Here is a 17,166-nt window from a genome sequence, read left to right on the forward strand (position 1 = left end):
AGGTTGAAGGGGGTTTCTTCACTGTAATATATAGGCTTCAAGGCTTGTCCACTTGTAGCCACGTCAAAGTGTCACTGTAGCCTACATCATGGAAACACAGGACATTATCGTAACCTAAAATATCCAGTAAACAATGTTTATTTCAGTGTAATAAGCTAACATGTACACCAGCAACCGTACCGCTTTAACTACAGCTCATAACATAAATACTGAGAAATAAAAAAGTAAATGGCAAACAAGCCCTCATGTAAATACAAACTTTAACTATTTGGTATTTCATATGAGAATGCTGTCCCCTGCTGGGTGTAGGAGGTACAGTAGAGTACATTACAAACCTGTAGTGTTCAACGACAAGACATAAACACACTTTATAAATGAAGTATAATTGCTACAAATGTACGAAGTTAGTCCAGTTTAAGGAATTCCAATGTCAAATAATAGTATATAATATTTTGGTGTTGCCAAGGTGAAATTCAGTAGTATTAACATTTTGTGTGGTGGAACAAGATGGACACATTACAGAGCATTTCCTACCACATGATCTGTTCTCGGTTTCTCTAAAAGCCTCAGTAAAAAGTGAGAATAGCCACCATTTGATTAAATGCACGTAGAGAGGGTAAAGTATTAGTAAACAATTAATATAGACTATAGTATTAAGAAAATAAGTGTGGAAATGACTACATTTAAACACTATCTACAAAATAACTGACAATTCTAAACGAGATGACATTTTGGTCATGCACCTTGTAGGTGACAAGTCATTAGAATTCTTATCGCAAGGAGCTCCTAGACTACCCGTCGTAACATCCTCACACAATGTAATTCTCCTTTCTGCCTTACCATCACCTGCATAGGGAACCAGAGATTCTTATGTACTCACAGTATTGATTTAGCAGTCAATCCCAGTCATTCATTCCAGTGTAAACCTACAATACAACTTTATTAACCATTGTTTCAGTTACGAACAAAACCCCCCACACATCACACAGACACACCGTTGAGAGGAGCACAGGGTCAAGCTGCAGTGCTCTCCCTGGATGGAGAGCATGTTGTGGAGTTATGGGCCCAACGGTAGAGGATTGTTGTTGGGATATGAACCCAGCAACTAAAAGGTAATGGTAGAAACAGAGAAGAAAGGAATGGCCTAACAAAAGAGCCCCCGAAGCAGAGGAGACACTGCGCATTTGAATGGATGCCAGACATTGCAGCTGAATCCAGCTAGGGCCTAGAAATCCACTGAGGCTTGGATGTGCTTCTGTGCCAGTGACGGCCTTCTTGGGATGTGTCATATTCCACATCAGGAAGAGAACATACCACCTGTCTCCTGGCAATGCAGCATCTCTTCCTGTCTGTAAACTGTGCCTTTCATATAATTCTCTCACTGCCTATGCTGACTAGAAGGCATCAGTTGCACCAAAACTGTATAAAATAAAACAATGAATCGACAAAAGGGAGTGAAAATGATTTGGTCAAAATGGCTGCCGTCTCCAGTAGTGTGTTCCTGTGCGTGGCCATTGATCTGTGCGGTCTGTTCCAGTGTTCTGCTTCTCCCCCCCCAGGGGCCACGGTTAGACAGGGGTGACGCTCAGGTCCTCCGACAGGGAGAAGCCTGAGTCTCTGTCCCGGGTGGGTTTCTCAGGTTTGGTGTGCTTCCTCACATCTTCGTGTCCATAGCTGGCGTGGCGCTTCAGTAGCAGTTTGGGCATACAAGAGGAGGCTGCGCCCAGGCCTGCCCCTGAGCAGGAGGAGAAAGAGGCGCTGGGGGCACAGCTGGTGCTGGGGCAGGGCTCTGGGCTTTTGGGCACCACCAGGGGCAGTCTCTCCGCCTCGTAGCTCTGCTCGTCGTAGGCATAGTTGACATTGCCACAGGGGAAGCTCTGCAGCTTTGCCAGGTCCACAGCCTGGCACCCACTGGCTCCTCCTGCTGGGCCCTTCCGGGAGGACACCAGGCTGAGGCTGGGTGCACCCTGGGGAGCAGAAAGGGTCTGGCAGGGCGAGGAGGGGGATGAGGAGCACAGGCTGCTGGGGGCAGGGAGGCCGAGGCTGCCATCGCACCCAGAGTCGGTGCACTCGGAGGTAGGGGGTGCTGCCTGGAGGGCAGAGCAGCTGCTGGACAGGGGCATGGACTGGGTATGAGACAGTGCTGTCTTCCCCTGACCAAAGCTCTCCAGCACCCAAGAGCCGTAGGTTGGGTTCCATAGGTTCTTGGTCTTGTTTTTGAGCCTCTGGCTGCCTGAAAAGGAGCTGTTCCTGGAGCAGGGCCGGAGGGGCTCGGGTTGGAGCCAGGCCCCAGGGCAGACCCCTGGAGCAGGCACAGGCTCAGCCCAGCAGGGCTCTAGGGCCTCACGGTATGAGGCCACCTCCTGAGGCAGCTGCTGGGGCCTATGTAGCAGCAGACGGGGCTTGTGTGGTTGGGGCAGCGGGGTGGGACCAATGCTCAGACCCAGACCCAGGCTGCTGAGCTGGGGAGAGACCTCCTGGGAGGCAGAGTGGGCCACCAGCAGAGGGGTCAGACTACCCGAGGTGTCAGGGCAGATCACAGTGCTCAACTCCTCCTCTATTGTGGGGCCATACTCCACAGGCAGGGGTGTGTTGATCACATCAGGGTCCTGGGTGGGAGAGAGAGAATATAAGTGGTAAATATAAATGGTGTGTTATAAAGGAAATGCATCCCTGGCTGCCAGTGGGTCAGTACCTGAGTGCAGTAGTTGATCCTCTCCAGAATGGTGGAGAAATTGGGTCTGTGTTCAGGGCAGTGCTGCCAGCACTGAGTCATGATCCGGTAACTACAGAAGGGAGAGGAAGAAAAAAACTCAATATCATGGATTTAAGTCTAAAATTGCATATAGGCCTTGCAACAGTAAATGCATTATAAACTCCCACCAAGAGTTAACTCTCCATCAGCTCAATCTGATCTACTCACACAGGCCCGGGACAGCTCTTCGGGGGGTCCATCCTCCCCCCACTCGTCACAAACTCCAGAACCTCTTGGTTGGTCTTGCAGGGGTAAGGCATGTAGCCCAGAGAGAAAATCTCCCAGAGCAGTACTCCAAACGACCTGCAGAGGGAGAACAGAGCTCAGTTTAAAAAGTTGCTCAGAGAAATCAGTTGCTGTCCCATTTACACTGGCCGTATGTACTTATACCATTCATTCAACTTTGGATAGATCAACTTTGGATCATGTAGAAGAGTAAATGGGTTACCATGTGTCCGTTTTGCAGGTGAAGATGCCCTCCATGAAGGCCTCTGGCGGCATCCACTTGACGGGCAGCATGGCACGGCCACCCTTTCTGTAGTAGCTGGCCCTATGGAGGAGAATGAGTCATGGTTAGCGTTTCAAACTCCTCTAGGTATATAACTCAATGGGAATAGTACTCTCGAGTCTTCATCACTGCATGGAGCGAGACCAGACTGATCCTACAGATACGTTGAGATTTCAACTAGGAAAAAAACACAATGGAGAAATGAAACGGCTCATGTCATGAAGATCAAGAGGCTTGGTAGATGCCGAGCGTGCTATCGGGACAGATAGTACTGGTGGTTTAAGTGTACCTGTATATATCACGTGCCATTCCAAAGTCCCCTATCTTAGCCACTCTGTCTGGCCCAGGGCAGGTCAGCAAACAATTCCTGGCAGCTATGTCTCTGAAACACACAACATTGAATACCTCTTTATGTAATATGAATACCGTATACAAAAAGGTCATGCATAGGTTGTGGTAGGAGGACATAGTAACCTGTGGATGAAGTGGTTCTCCTCCAAGTAACGGCAGCCGAAGGCGATGTCTCTGGCCACGTGTAGCAGCTCCAGCATGGTGAGGGAGGAGCTCTGACTCTGAAAAGACACCATACATAACCATTACTGCTTTTACCTACACAGACCTACAGGGCTGTTTAACAGTTGAGAGACACTCCGCTTCTGGTCGGTTCTGTCTAAGGGAGCTAATGACCGTTTTGGTTCTGTTCTGTCTCAGGAAGCTACTGACCGTTTTGGGTCTGTTCTGTCTCAGGAAGCTCTTCATATCTCCTCCAGTCATCAGCTCAAGGAGGATGAAGCGGGGCAGGATCTGCAGACTCACCCCGATGCAGCGCACTATGTTCTGGTGGCTGAACTTACTGTGAACACACAAGGACAGTGGTGGTGAATACACTACCTCAGGCTAGGAGAGTTTGCCAGACATCAACTGTAATAGCTTCAGGGTACACAGGATCCGGCACCATTCTGTTTTGGACTGTTTCGTTCCTGAAACTATTTGGCCGAATCCGGTACCTCTTGGCAAAAAATAAACGCAATATATAAAAAAGTATATTGTCAGCCCTTACCTAATATTTTAAGAGTTGATTGGGGTACAGTCGGCCTGGGTTTATGGTTTGGGCAACATTATGTTTGAGAACAACGTGTGGCTGTGTGAGAAGCACGGCTTTATTGCTCACAGAACTAGAAGGAGATTCAGTTTCTATGATCCCTCTCCCTGCTCTGATAGACATGAGCCTGCAACTCTCCGTTCTCCAGCGTTGTACTTCATTTATTTCCATATATAATCATAGCCGTGCGAAGGGTTCTGGAGGAGCTGGAGCACCCCTGATTAATGCAAATACATTTGACAAAGTTATAGAATTACTGCTGTCGGTTCAGAAATAAATGAAATAATAGCCTACTAATTTAGCCACAGAGGATCAATAGCTTCTTTAAAAAAAATGCCTAGCTGTGGATTATGTATAGTAGCCCATTTACGAGGCATAGCCTACAAGTCGAGAACGCTCGGCAAATCTGTCAGTTGCAATTTGTCAATTGCATGGAATTTGTTTATTAAAAGGCCACATTTTCCCCAGACCCTGGGCTACTAAAAATGTTCCCCATGTGTGCAACTTCTGGAAGTGCCTCTACTCTACTGCTCTGTGCCACCACACAAAAAAAAAGTGATTACATGCAAGCCAGGCTTTATTATAAAGGTGCTGTGTTTTTTTCTCTTGCGTTCAGGTACCTCAGAGCTCCCCAGGTCACCCCCTCTCACGCTCATTTTTTGTTCCGGCACCTCCCGATTTACAAATTAACCACTGATTTTTACAAAACTGTGTGTGATGTTGTGTGGTGGCATCTACATGAATGTGTCTGTGTTTACATCTGTATGTCTAGGGTTATTTCATGGCCAGCAAACACTCCGGATCCCAATTTACCCCAAGCTGCTTATTATGTACTCTGTTGTGCCTGCTTTAGCCCGACAGCATCTGCTCGACAGATATGCTTTTTAATGCTTTCAGCAGAGCTCTATTTGGAGGAGAGACGAGGTTCTTCTGGCAACCAGCTGCTGTCTCCTCGATAGGGATGAATTACCTGACTCTCTATGATAAACAACAGCTGGGGAGCTGGTTAACAAAACATGGCAGCAGACTAGCCTGCCGAGCGCTAAGTGATGGCATGACAGTGTTTGGGTCTCATCCGCCTGCCTCATGGTACGCTATGTTACAGTATGCATCCTTTGTGTGTGTGTGTGTGGTGCAGGAGGAAGTGGATGGGGCCGTGTGTTCCAGCCCAATGCACCTCATAATCAGGGCCTCCATCAGGAAATCCATCTCGTCCTGTTCGGAGCAGATCTCCGGAAGAGTCTGTGGAGCAGAGAGGTAACAATAGGCAGTCAGGCCAATCAGGTCCTATTCAGAGCAGAGCGTGCAGTGAGAGAGAGAGAGACCCCATGGCACAAAGTTGTTTACGTCACTGTTGGTGAGCATTTCTCCTTTGCCAAGATAATCAATCCACCTGACAGGTGTGGCATATCAAGAAGTTGATTAAACAGCATGATCCTTACACTGGTGCACCTTGTGCTGGGGACAATAAAAGGCCACTAAAATGTGCAGTTTTTTTTTTCACAACACAATGCCACAGATGTCTCAAGTTTTGAGGGAGCGTGCAATTGGCATGCTGACTGCAGGAATGTCCAACAGAGCTGTTGTCAGAGAATGTAATGTTAATTTCTCTACCATAAGCTGCCTCCAACGTCGTTTTAGAGAATTTGGCAGTACATCCAACCGGCCTCACAACCGTAGACCATGTGTAATTACACCAGCCCAGGACCTCCACATCTAGCTTCTTCACCTGCGGGATTGTCTGAGGGGGACTGCTGAGGAGTATTTCTGTCTGTAATAAAGCCCTTTTTCTGGAAGAAAAAAAAACTAATTCTGATTGGCTCGGCCTGGCTCCCCGGTGAGTGGGCCTGCCTCCCAAGTGGGTGGGCCTATGCCCTCCCAGACCCACCCATGGCTGTGCCCCTGCCCAGTCATGTGACATCCATATGAGGGCCTAATGAATTTATTTAAACTCACTGATTTCCTTCTATGAAATGTATGTTACTCAGTAAAATCGTTGAAAATGTTGCGTTTATATTTTTGTTCAGTATACACTGTTTACCGGGGGGCAGGGCTACTGACAAAGGCTAATCTGAAGATGGTGCTGGCTGCAGTTAAAACTGGTGAGTGTAGATGGTATAGGGATATTGTTATCCACATCAGCACATATTATGTTAGGATGAAACAGTCAGAGGTCACCAAGCGCAACATAGCTTCAGCGTGTAATTTAACTAGAAATATATATTGGCATTGAGTAATTGTCTCTGGCCCCCTCCCAGTAAAGGGGAGTGATGAGCTCTACAGCAGACTCACAAATGAATCACTGGTTGAAAATGTATTTCTGTCCCTCACAAAAGTTAGAATTTCTAGATAGCCGGCCCTCTTTCTGGGACTCACCTACAAACAGGACCAAGCCTGGCCTGCTGAGGAGTGAATGATTCAATCCTAGCTGAAGGGATGCTCTCATTTTATCTATCAACAGAGACATGGCTCTAACTCCTCGATCTCCACAATGAGATAGCTTAGTGGAGTCTCCCCCTAGCACAGCCAGCTCAATTTTCTCCATTGAGACTGGGTATGTGCCTCAATCTAGGTCTGGCAAAACTACACATGGCAGTGTTTGCTTTAGAAATCTCCCTCGAATAAAGACTTCCTCCATTCCTGTGATTATTGAAAGAGAGTGTGAAAATACCTCATCTCAAAATAAGACTACTTAATGTTAGATCCCTCACTTCCAAGGCAGTCATAGTCAATGAACTAGTCACTGATCATAAACTTGAGGTGATTGGCCTGACTGAAACATGGCTCTCATGAAGCCTCGCCTTCTGGTTACTCTAATGACCATATCCATTGTGCATCCCGCAAAGGCAGCGGTATTGCTAACATTTATGACAGCAAATTTCATTTTACGGGGGGAAAAAATGACTGCGTCTTTGTCTTTTGAGGTTGTAGTCATGAAATCTATGCAGCCTTCTCAATTACTTTTTATAGCTACTGTTTACAGGCCTCCTGTGCCGTATACAGCGTTCCTCACCGAGTTCCCTGAATTCCTATCGGACCTCGTAGTCATGGCAGATAGTCCACAGACGCACTTCAAAAGGCTTTCGGAGCCATCATCGACTCGTTTTGTGCAACAGGTCTCGGGACCTACGCAATGTCACAATCATACCCTGGATCTAGTTGTCCTGTGGAATAGATATTGTGAATCTAAATGTTTTTCCTTAATCTTGAACTATCGGACCACCATTTTATTTGCTCAGACCCCAACCGAGGATTAACAAGAGCCACCCTATAGATTCTCTGATAATGCAAAGATTCCTAGATGCCCTTTCAGACTCCCTCCACCTACCCAAGGACGTCGGCGTTCAAAAATCAGTTATCCACCTAACATAGGATCTAAACTTAACTTTGCGTAATATCCTAGATCCAGTTGCGTCGCTGAATACAAAAAAACACTTGTCAAAAGAAACTAGCTCCCTGGTATACACAAAATACCAGAGCCCTGAAACAAGCTTCCAGAAAATTGGAATGGAAATGAAGGTCCACCAAATTGGAAGTATTCCGACTAGCTTGGAAAGACAATATCGAAAAAGCCCTCACTGCTGCTCGATCAGCCTACTTTTCAAAATTGATTGAGAAAAATAAAAACAATACTGACGCAAAGCTAACTAAAAACCAGCATTCCCCAAGTGATAATGGCCTTCACTTCAGCAGTGATCAATTCATGAACTTTGACGAAAAGATCATGAGCATTAGAAAGATAATTGCAGACTCCTCTTTGAATATGTGTATTTCTCCAAAACTCAGTAGTCCTGAGTTTGCACAGAACTGCCAGGACCATGGATCAATGGAGACACTCAGGTTTTTTAATCCTGTATTTCTCGACACATTCCACGGCAATAGTAATGGCCTCTAAACCTTCCAGCTGCCTAATGGAACCTATTCCAACTAAACTACTGAAAGAGCTATTTCCTGTACTTAGCCCTCCTATGTTGAACATATTAAATGTCTCCCTGTCCTCCAGATGTGTACCAAACTCACTAAAAGTGGCAGTAATAAAGCACCTTCAGGCATTTGGAAATTGCTCCCAAGGATGAACCAGGCTTGTGGAGGTCTACAATTCTTTTCTGAGGTCTTTGCAGATTTCTTTTGATTTTCCCATGATGTCAAGCAAAGAGGCACTGAGTTTGAAGGTAGGCCTTGAAATACATCCACAGGTACACTTCCAATTGACTCAAATTATGTCAATTAGCCTATCAGAAGCTTCTAAAGCCATGACATCATTTTCTGGAATTTACCAAGCTGTTTAAAGACACAGTTAATTTAGTGTATGTAAATTTCTGACCCACTGGAATTGTGATACAGTGAATTATAAGGGAAATAATCTGTCTGTAAACAATTGTTGTAAAAATTACTTGTGTCATGCACAAAGTAGATGTTCTAACCGACTTGCCAAAACTATAGTTTGTTAACAAGAAATTTGTGGAGTGGTTGAAAAACGAGTTTTAATGACTCTGATGTAAACTTCCGACTTCAACTGTAGAGTCGTGGCCAAAAGTTTTGAGGATTCTATTTAACTAGGAAAGTCAGATTTAAGAACAAATTCTTATTTTTAATGACGGCCTAGGAACAGTGGGTTAACTGCCTGTTCAGGGGCAGAAAGACAGATTTGTACCTTGTCAGCTCAGGGATTCGAACTTGCAACCTTTCGGTTACTAGTCCAACGCTCTAACCACTTGGCTATCCTGCCACCCCAGAATGACTCAAATATGAATTTTCACAAAGTCTGCTGCCTCAGTTTGTATGATGGCAATTTGCATATACTCCAGAATGTTATGAAGAGTGATCAGATGAATTGCAATTAATTGCAAAATCCCTCTTTGACATGCAAATGAACTGAATACCTGCTACAAAAGGACCAGCTTACATCATGTCAGTGATTCTCTCGTTAACGCAGGTGTGAGTGTTGACGAGAACAAGGTTGGAGATCACTCTGTCATGCTGATTGAGTTCAAATAACAGACTGGAAGCTTCAAAAGGAGGGTGGTGCTTGGAATCATTGTTCTTCCTCTGTCAACCATGGTTACCTGCAAGGAAACACGTGCCATCATCATTGCTTGCACAAAAAGGGCTTCACAGGCAAGGATATTGCTGCCAGTAAGATTGCACCTAAATCAACCATTTATCAGATCATCAAGAACTTCAAGGAGAGCGGTTCTATTGTTGTGAAGAAGGCTTCAGGGCGCCCAAGAAAGTCCAGCAAGCGCCAGGACCGTCTCCTAAAGTTGATTCAGCTGCGGGATCGAGGCACCACCATTACAGAGCTTGCTCAGGAATGGCAGCAGGCAGGTGTGAGTGCATCTGCACACACAGTGAGGCGAAGACTTTTGGAGGATGGCCTGGTGTCAAGAAGGACAGCAAAGAAGCCACTTCTCTCTAGGAAAAACATGACTATATATCAGACTGATATTCTGCAAAAGGTACAGGGATTGGACTGCTGAGGACTGGGGTAAAGTAATTTTCTCTGATGAATCCCCTTTCCGATTGTTTGGGGCATCCGGAAAAAAGCTTGTCCGGAGAAGACAAGGTGAGCGCTACCATCAGTCCTGTGTTATGCCAACAGTAAAGCATCCTGAGACCATTCATGTGTGGTGTTGGTATGCCATGAATAAAGAATGGTACCAACACATCCTCTGAGAGCAACTTCTCCCAACCATCCAGGAACAGTTTGGTGACGAACAATGCCTTTTCCAGCATGATGGAGCACCTTGTCATAAGGCAAAAGTGATAACTAAGTGGCTCGGGGAACAAAACATCGATATTTTGGGTCCATGGCCAGGAAACTCCCCAGACCTTAATCCCATTGAGAACTTGTGGTCAATCCTCAAGAGGCGGGTGGACAAACAATAACCCACAAATTCTGACAAACTCCAAGCATTGATTATGCAAGAATGGGCTGCCATCAGTCAGGATGTGGCCCAGAAGTTAATTGACAGCATGCCAGGGCGGATTGCAGAGGCCTTGAAAAAGAAGGGTCAACACTGCAAATATTGACTCTTTGCATCAACTTCATGTAATTGTCAATAAAAGCCTTTGACACTTATGAAATGCTTGTAATTATACTTCAGTAGTCCATAGTAATATCTGACGAAAATCTCTAAAGACACTGAAGCAGCAAACTTTGTGGAAATTAATATTTGTGTCATTCTCAAAACATTTGGCGACAACTGTACTCTTATAATCTCCACCGGCACAGCCAGATGAGGACTGGCCACCCCTCAGAGCCCGGATCCTCTCTAGGTTTTTTCCTAGGTTCCTGCCTTTCTAGGGAGTTTTTCCTAGCCACTGTGCTTCTACATATGCATTGCTTGCTGTTTGGGCTTTTAGGCTATGTTTATGTAAATTATAAGCACTTTGTGACATCTGCTGATTGATTGATTGATTTTCACACCAGGTTTTCTAGGAAAATCAATGAATTCATTAATATATGTAGCTGAATTAATTAATTAATGTCAATGTCAACGTCTATGGTATGTGTGATGCAATTATGTTACATTTCCCCTAATTGAAGAGGGCGGGATTGTGGTTATGGCTGGAGCGGAATCAGTGTAACGTTATCAAATACATCTAACATATGGCTTCCATGGCTTCCATTTGTTTGATGCCATTGCATTTGCTCTGTTCCAGCCATTATTATGAGCCGTCCTCCCCTTCAGTAGCCTCCACTGATTTTAACCCTACTCTTAAATGATCATGTAATCACGCATCGTTTGACTTGCATCATGCATTTTTCCAAGCAGAAGCAATACATACAGACATGTTGTGTCACAGCGAAATAGAGAGACTAATAGAATGACATTTAGATCAGTGTTGAAGTCTATTTAAAGGTCACAAGCATAATCTCCTTTGTTCGATTACAGGTCTGCACGTCACTGTTGCTTACAACACAGAGGCAAAAAGGGGACCTTGTTATTGTCGACATCCAGACAGTTCTCAATGCAACAGACCAGCAGTACATATAATGAAGAAAATGTCAAGGAGAACTACCATAGAGGAATATATATTTTGGTCAAAAGGTTACCAATATTTTTAACCATCTTCTCTCTACTCCTGCTTTTTAGACAGTCATATGCACTGCCAAAAGCAATTACTTCATTTCAACTGCTATGTGCTTCAAGTCATGGACGAGTAATGGAGACGGAGGAAGAGGAACTGACCTTTATGGCCACTTGCATGGCTGTGTTCTCGCCATTCATCCCTAGAACCTGGCCCTCATACACCTCCCCAAATGCTCCATGGCCCAACGCCCTGCAAACACACACCAAGTCAGACAGATGACAAAGAGCTTAATTCCAGAGTCCAGTCAAAACCTGAAGTGACTTGAACATAGCACACTCCTACAAATAAATTATCATGTAATGCACTTAATAGCTTATAGGTCTCTGCTAAGTCAGCCTCACTGTGTGTGTGGACTACCTGAGGAGGGTGATGTTCTTGCGTGGTACTTCCTTCAGCTCGCTCAGTGAAGCAGCCTTGCCAGCAAAGCAGTAGTTTGGGTTGTAGTCTGTCATGATGGTGGATGACCGGATCTTACTCAGCTTGTACTCTGGACTCTGGAGACGCAGCCTGACCGCATGCAGCTGGTTCTTCTTACGGTAGTATACTGTAGGGGAGAGCGACCAGGAAGATAGGGTTGGTTACTGTGATACAGCCCTCGGCTTCAAACTGTTGCTATACTGTAACTATCAGAGACAACATCCCACTAGCGCTGCATCAGACACACTACCCTAATGTCCGTCTGTCCTCTAACCTCTGGCCTCTGGGCCTGGTCCAATCAGTGACTAGCTAACAGTCTGTGAGTTGAGGACCGAGGACTCACCCTCCGTGGAGGCGGCCCGCGGCCTCGATGCAGGTTGGTAGTCTGCCTGGAGGGCTGGGTGGGGGCCCTGGGGGGCGATGCGTGGAGGTGAGAGGTGCCCTCTGCTGTGATGTCGAGCTGCAGGTGCAGACAGACGCGACACTCGGGGGAGGAGTGGGGGGCCCGTGGACAGACTACCAACCTACATGGGGGAGAGCTCAGGTGAAGAGACACTGTTAAGTGTCTGAGGTCTGTCTCCACCTGGAAGGGCCCTCTTCATGGGCCACTGTGGGGCTGCATAACCATCTGGCCCAGGGCTAAGGATTTTGTGTTGGGTTGAGTGTGTATGTGTTGTATGTTGTGTGTTATGCATGTTGTGTGTTTAGGATATAGGGAAACTATTTACTGACACTGTACAGATTGTTTTTTGAATTGATATCACTTCCTCTGAGGCTTATGGGAACATTCTGTGGTCATACCCAAAGGGACTTTCACTTCACGGTGAAACTTTGTGTTAATTACGGGTTTTATTTATTTAGCATTGGAAAAAAGTACAGTTACACTTCAGTCATGGCACAGTGTGTTACAGTTAGTGCACAAGTCAAACTCTAAATATCTGTTTCTCATACTGACATAGAGGGATGGTTTGTTGCCTTCACGGACAAAAGTAATCACATAGTAAATCGTGAATATCCCGACACTATATTGTTATTGGTAGTATTAACTCCTCCACAGTTGAGAGACGTACACTATATGAGAGAAGTATAGGGGATGAGAGAAGATCATTTCGCAGTAAAGCAGTCATGCTTGGATCCTGACAGGGCATATGCATAATGATGAGTCACCACCACAGTGCTTTTAAAGCTTAAGTTGACATTCTGCCTTGGTAAGACACTCCATGGTAAGACACTCCTTTAATCGGCACTGGCTGGAAAATAAGTCTTCCACTGACAGAACTTACCTCCGCTCTTACTGCAGCACACGGACGTCAAAAAGGGGGCAGTGCAAACAGAAACATCAAATAATCCCTCACTGTCCTACATTTCTAGCCAAAAAACTAATAAGACAATTGGTTAAAAAAATGTTTGCACGAGCACACATTAAGTACACACATAACGCAGTAGCAGCATTCAATATGATATTGATCATTGCCTATTGGCAAGACAAAGTTAGACACTAATATTAGGAGAATTGATTATTATTCTCTCTTTCAATCCTCAAAGCAGAATAATCAAAGGTACAATTTAAAGGTTCATATCAATAATTTTCCTAATTCCCTAATCATTCCTTTTAGCAGGGTAATTGTGCAATCATTAGCATTAAGCGGTTAAACCATGTATCACCTTGAATGTGATTACAAAACAAGAATACAGTAGAGGGTAAGAATTGTTACTGGAGATATGTCCAATGCGCCCTTTGAAGCATGAATAGATATACAGTATATGTTATTGCACACAATTAGGACCATCAATCCCAATGTGCCACACAACCAACTGAATACTTAGCTAACCCCTTTCCCTCCAACATAAATGTCTTAGATTTTGTGGTCTGAAATAGTGCAAGAGTGAACGGTGGTTAGTCTCACTGTAATCCCTTAAGCCCCTCCAAAATGATGTGTATCACAGTTCAAATATGTCTAGTCTCCACCAGGCTTGAAATCTGAAAAAAATATAATGCCCAAGGGCTTGCAAGACAAACCCATTATTGTCACTGTGGAAAATGATAAGCCAAAATTCCTAAAAGGCCACCTTTTGTACTCTTTCTGTCAAGTCTCTGAGTTATTTTATATTCAAGCTCTGCCTTTCTCTACAATGAAGTATCTTGCTGCTTTTTAACTACTGTGTTGAATCATGGACTTCTGCCATTCACTCTCATCCAATGTCACATTTCCCTCAAAGAGAACACATTAAACCACAGCTTGGTTTAAAATGCTAAGCGTCCTGCCTTTTCAGGATGCATTCTGAAAGTTAAATACAGTATCGTTGGCATGGAGAGAAGCTCACAGCTCACAGGCGGTGAAAGGTGGAGGGCACAGAGTCGACACAGAACTGGAAGAGTCTCTTACTGATGGTGAGGCTGGCGCAGGTCAGGACGATGCCCGTCACCACGATAGATGCCACCACGGCCAGGATGAGGGACAGGGACAGCTGGCCTTTTGGGGTGAGGCCCTGAGGGGCTGCTGGGGGGGGGGGGGGGGGGTCAGAGGTCAGGGTTAGCAGGGGAAGATGGAGAACCACTAAGATTATAAGAATGTTTCAAAGACAATGGGACTACTAGTGGGGTCGTTAACAACCTTCCATTCCATTCCTCCATGTATTTTATTTCATGAGTGCCATTTAATGATAAACAGATTGGCAGAAATTCTCAAGGACTCATTTTTTAAATGTTGCATTCATGATCCCAAAACACATCCAGTAAATTAGGGTATTTCCATGACTGTACAGAAGTTACCTGTGCAGGTGACATTGTCACTGGCCAGCACCTCCTCGTTGTGACAGAGGCAGAGGATGAGTCGGGTGTCCTCGTCTCGTTTGCAGCTCTGGGTCTGGCAGTGACTGCAGTTGAGCTGCACCTTGATCTCACATTCTCCATGGCTCTCCATGGCTGAGTGGAGAGGATGACAGAGGACATTACATCACCACATGAATCTCACAAGAACAATACTGTAGCACGAGCACCGGTCATCTTAGCCATATGTATGACTAAAAAGAGAAGACGTTTTACAATCTGAGTTCTTTGTATCTCTTCTTCATAACATCGTCAAATACTGGAGTTAAATTCTTAGCTATGGTCAACTAAACCTAATCATGTTTTCACTGTAAAGTCGATACTGCATGACCATGGATCAATTGATCTGTTCTACTTGTGTTTTTGTCATGTCTTTCACTACAAAGAGGACTGCTTTGTATTCCGGGCAGCATTGGCGGCATGCTTTGGCCACAAATGACATTGTCGTGCCGTAAAGAATTGATTGGCTGCCTGTTTTTCAGCGGCTAAAGAGAAGACAGCATGGCGCCAGGATCAACAGGATCCGTGAGGCTATCAATTAGGTCACCGGTGTCTGAGGATTGAGGCGCCCTTCCCTACTTCTCCCACTGAATCAGAGTCAGGTGATAGAGACACACAGACCTCTGTGTTACGGCCAGGGCTCTTTCCTTGTGCTCTCCTGGCTCCCAGTGACACTGATGTAGTAGGAGAAAGCCTTACCTGCCAGCGGCTGGAGAAATATCTCCCCCATGGGATGAACAAAGGAGATGCCATCCTGACCGCCCGCTGTGATGTCATCAGTCAGCGCGGCATCGCCACCTTGATTTAGATTAAACACGATATTAAAGATAAGTGCATGTTTGAGCTAATAATAATGGCTTATTATTGCCTGCACAACATCTGCTAACATTATAAGTGTCAATCTTCCTTTTGAACAAAAATGGTCTGGGTAGAGGGAGAGTATGTATGGTATATTAACGATGCTGAAAGAAATCAAATGTCTCTCAATCAATCTGTTCATATCTTGATCGTTCAACCAATTCGGTGCCTTTTGAAAAGTGTAATTTTTTTTTTTTTTTAAATCATAAAGAACACATGTTCAACTTCATAAAAAAGTTTTCCCATCTCAAGAGGTTAAATTAAAAAAATTACGATAGTAAATGTCTATTAAGTACCAAATAAAGTAACAGGGTTGACCATAACAGGTTAATTATCAAATCAGCCATAAAGCCCCTTGTGACAGGGGGTATTGAATGCAAAAATCCAATAGTTGGCCTAATTTCAGTTTATGTGACAAAACAAGCAAGTATAGTGTCGAGAATCATTTTACCATCTAAACTGTGAAATATATTCTCCAGCTGTTTGAAACTGGTGTACAAAACATCAAAGTAAAAGAAAAAAACATAGAAATAGCGCATGTAGAACAGATCTACCGCTTTTTAGACTTGCTTTCAATGAGAATGACATACACTACATCAGCAAAAGTATGTGGACAAACCTTCAAATTAGTGGATTCAGCTATTTCAGCCACACCCGTTGCTGACAGGAGTATAAAATCGAGCACACAGCCTTGCAATCTCCAGAGACAAACATTGGCAGTAGAATGTCCGGTAATAAAGAGTTCAGTGACTTTCAACGTGACACTCTCATAGGATGCCACCTTTCCAACAAGTCAGTTCGTCAAATCTCTGCCCTGCTAGAGCTGCCCCGGTCGCTGCCCCGGTCAACTGAAAGAGCTGTTATTGTGAAGTGGAAACATCTAAGAGCAACAATGGCTCAGTCGCAAAGTGGTAGGCCACACAATCTCACAGAACGGGACTGCCGAGTGCTGAAGCGCGTAGCACGTAAAAATCATCTGTCCTCGGTTGCAACACTCACTACCAAGTTCCAAACTGACTCTGGAAGCAATGTCAGCACAAGAACTGTTAGTTGGGAGCTTCATGAAATGGGTTTCCATGGCCGAGCAGCCGCACACAAGTCTAAGATCACCATGCGCAATGCCAAGTGTAGGCTGGAGTAGTGTAAAGCTCGCCACCATTGGACTCTGGAGCAGTGGAAACGCGTTCTCTCCATCTGGCAGTCCGACGGACTAATCTGTGTTTGGCGGATGCCAGGAGATTGCTACCTGCCCCAATGGATAGTGCCAACTGTAAAGTTTGGTGGAGGAGGAATAATGGTCTGGGGCTGTTTTTCATGGTTCAGGCTAGACCCCTTAGTTCCAGTGAAGGGAAATCTTAACACTTCAGCATACAATGACATTCTAGACTATTCTGTGCTTCCAACTTTGTGGCAACGGTTTGGGGAAGGCCCTTTCCTGTTTAAGCACGACAATGCCCCTGTGCACAAAGCGAGGTCCATACAGAATGGTTTGTCGAGATCAATGTGGAAGAACTTGCCTGGCCTGCACAGAGCCCTGACCTCAACCCCATGAAACACATTTGGGATGAATTGGAACGCTGACTGCGAGCCAGGTCGAA

At 45.1% G+C, this 17,166-nt stretch overlaps 1 protein-coding gene across 1 annotated transcript in view; it reads right to left on the reverse strand.

The window, feature by feature from the left end:
* Positions 1-1,568: 1,568 nt before the first annotated feature.
* ltk (leukocyte receptor tyrosine kinase) overlaps positions 1,569-17,166 on the reverse strand; it is a 42,684-nt gene continuing 27,086 nt past the window's right edge. Inside the window, exons 17-29 of the mRNA XM_038967347.1 lie at positions 15,410-15,508; positions 14,654-14,806; positions 14,268-14,381; positions 11,821-12,007; positions 11,562-11,652; positions 5,543-5,607; positions 3,987-4,116; positions 3,738-3,835; positions 3,553-3,645; positions 3,204-3,305; positions 2,924-3,058; positions 2,696-2,786; positions 1,569-2,609 (exon numbers count right to left, since the gene is read on the reverse strand). Of these exons, the coding sequence (XP_038823275.1) occupies positions 1,569-2,609; positions 2,696-2,786; positions 2,924-3,058; positions 3,204-3,305; positions 3,553-3,645; positions 3,738-3,835; positions 3,987-4,116; positions 5,543-5,607; positions 11,562-11,652; positions 11,821-12,007; positions 14,268-14,381; positions 14,654-14,806; positions 15,410-15,508 (2,399 nt within the window). The remainder of the gene's footprint in view (positions 2,610-2,695; positions 2,787-2,923; positions 3,059-3,203; positions 3,306-3,552; positions 3,646-3,737; positions 3,836-3,986; positions 4,117-5,542; positions 5,608-11,561; positions 11,653-11,820; positions 12,008-14,267; positions 14,382-14,653; positions 14,807-15,409; positions 15,509-17,166) is intronic.

This window comes from Salvelinus namaycush, chromosome 28, assembly GCF_016432855.1.
Source record: "Salvelinus namaycush isolate Seneca chromosome 28, SaNama_1.0, whole genome shotgun sequence".
Taxonomy (NCBI): Eukaryota; Metazoa; Chordata; class Actinopteri; order Salmoniformes; family Salmonidae; genus Salvelinus; species Salvelinus namaycush.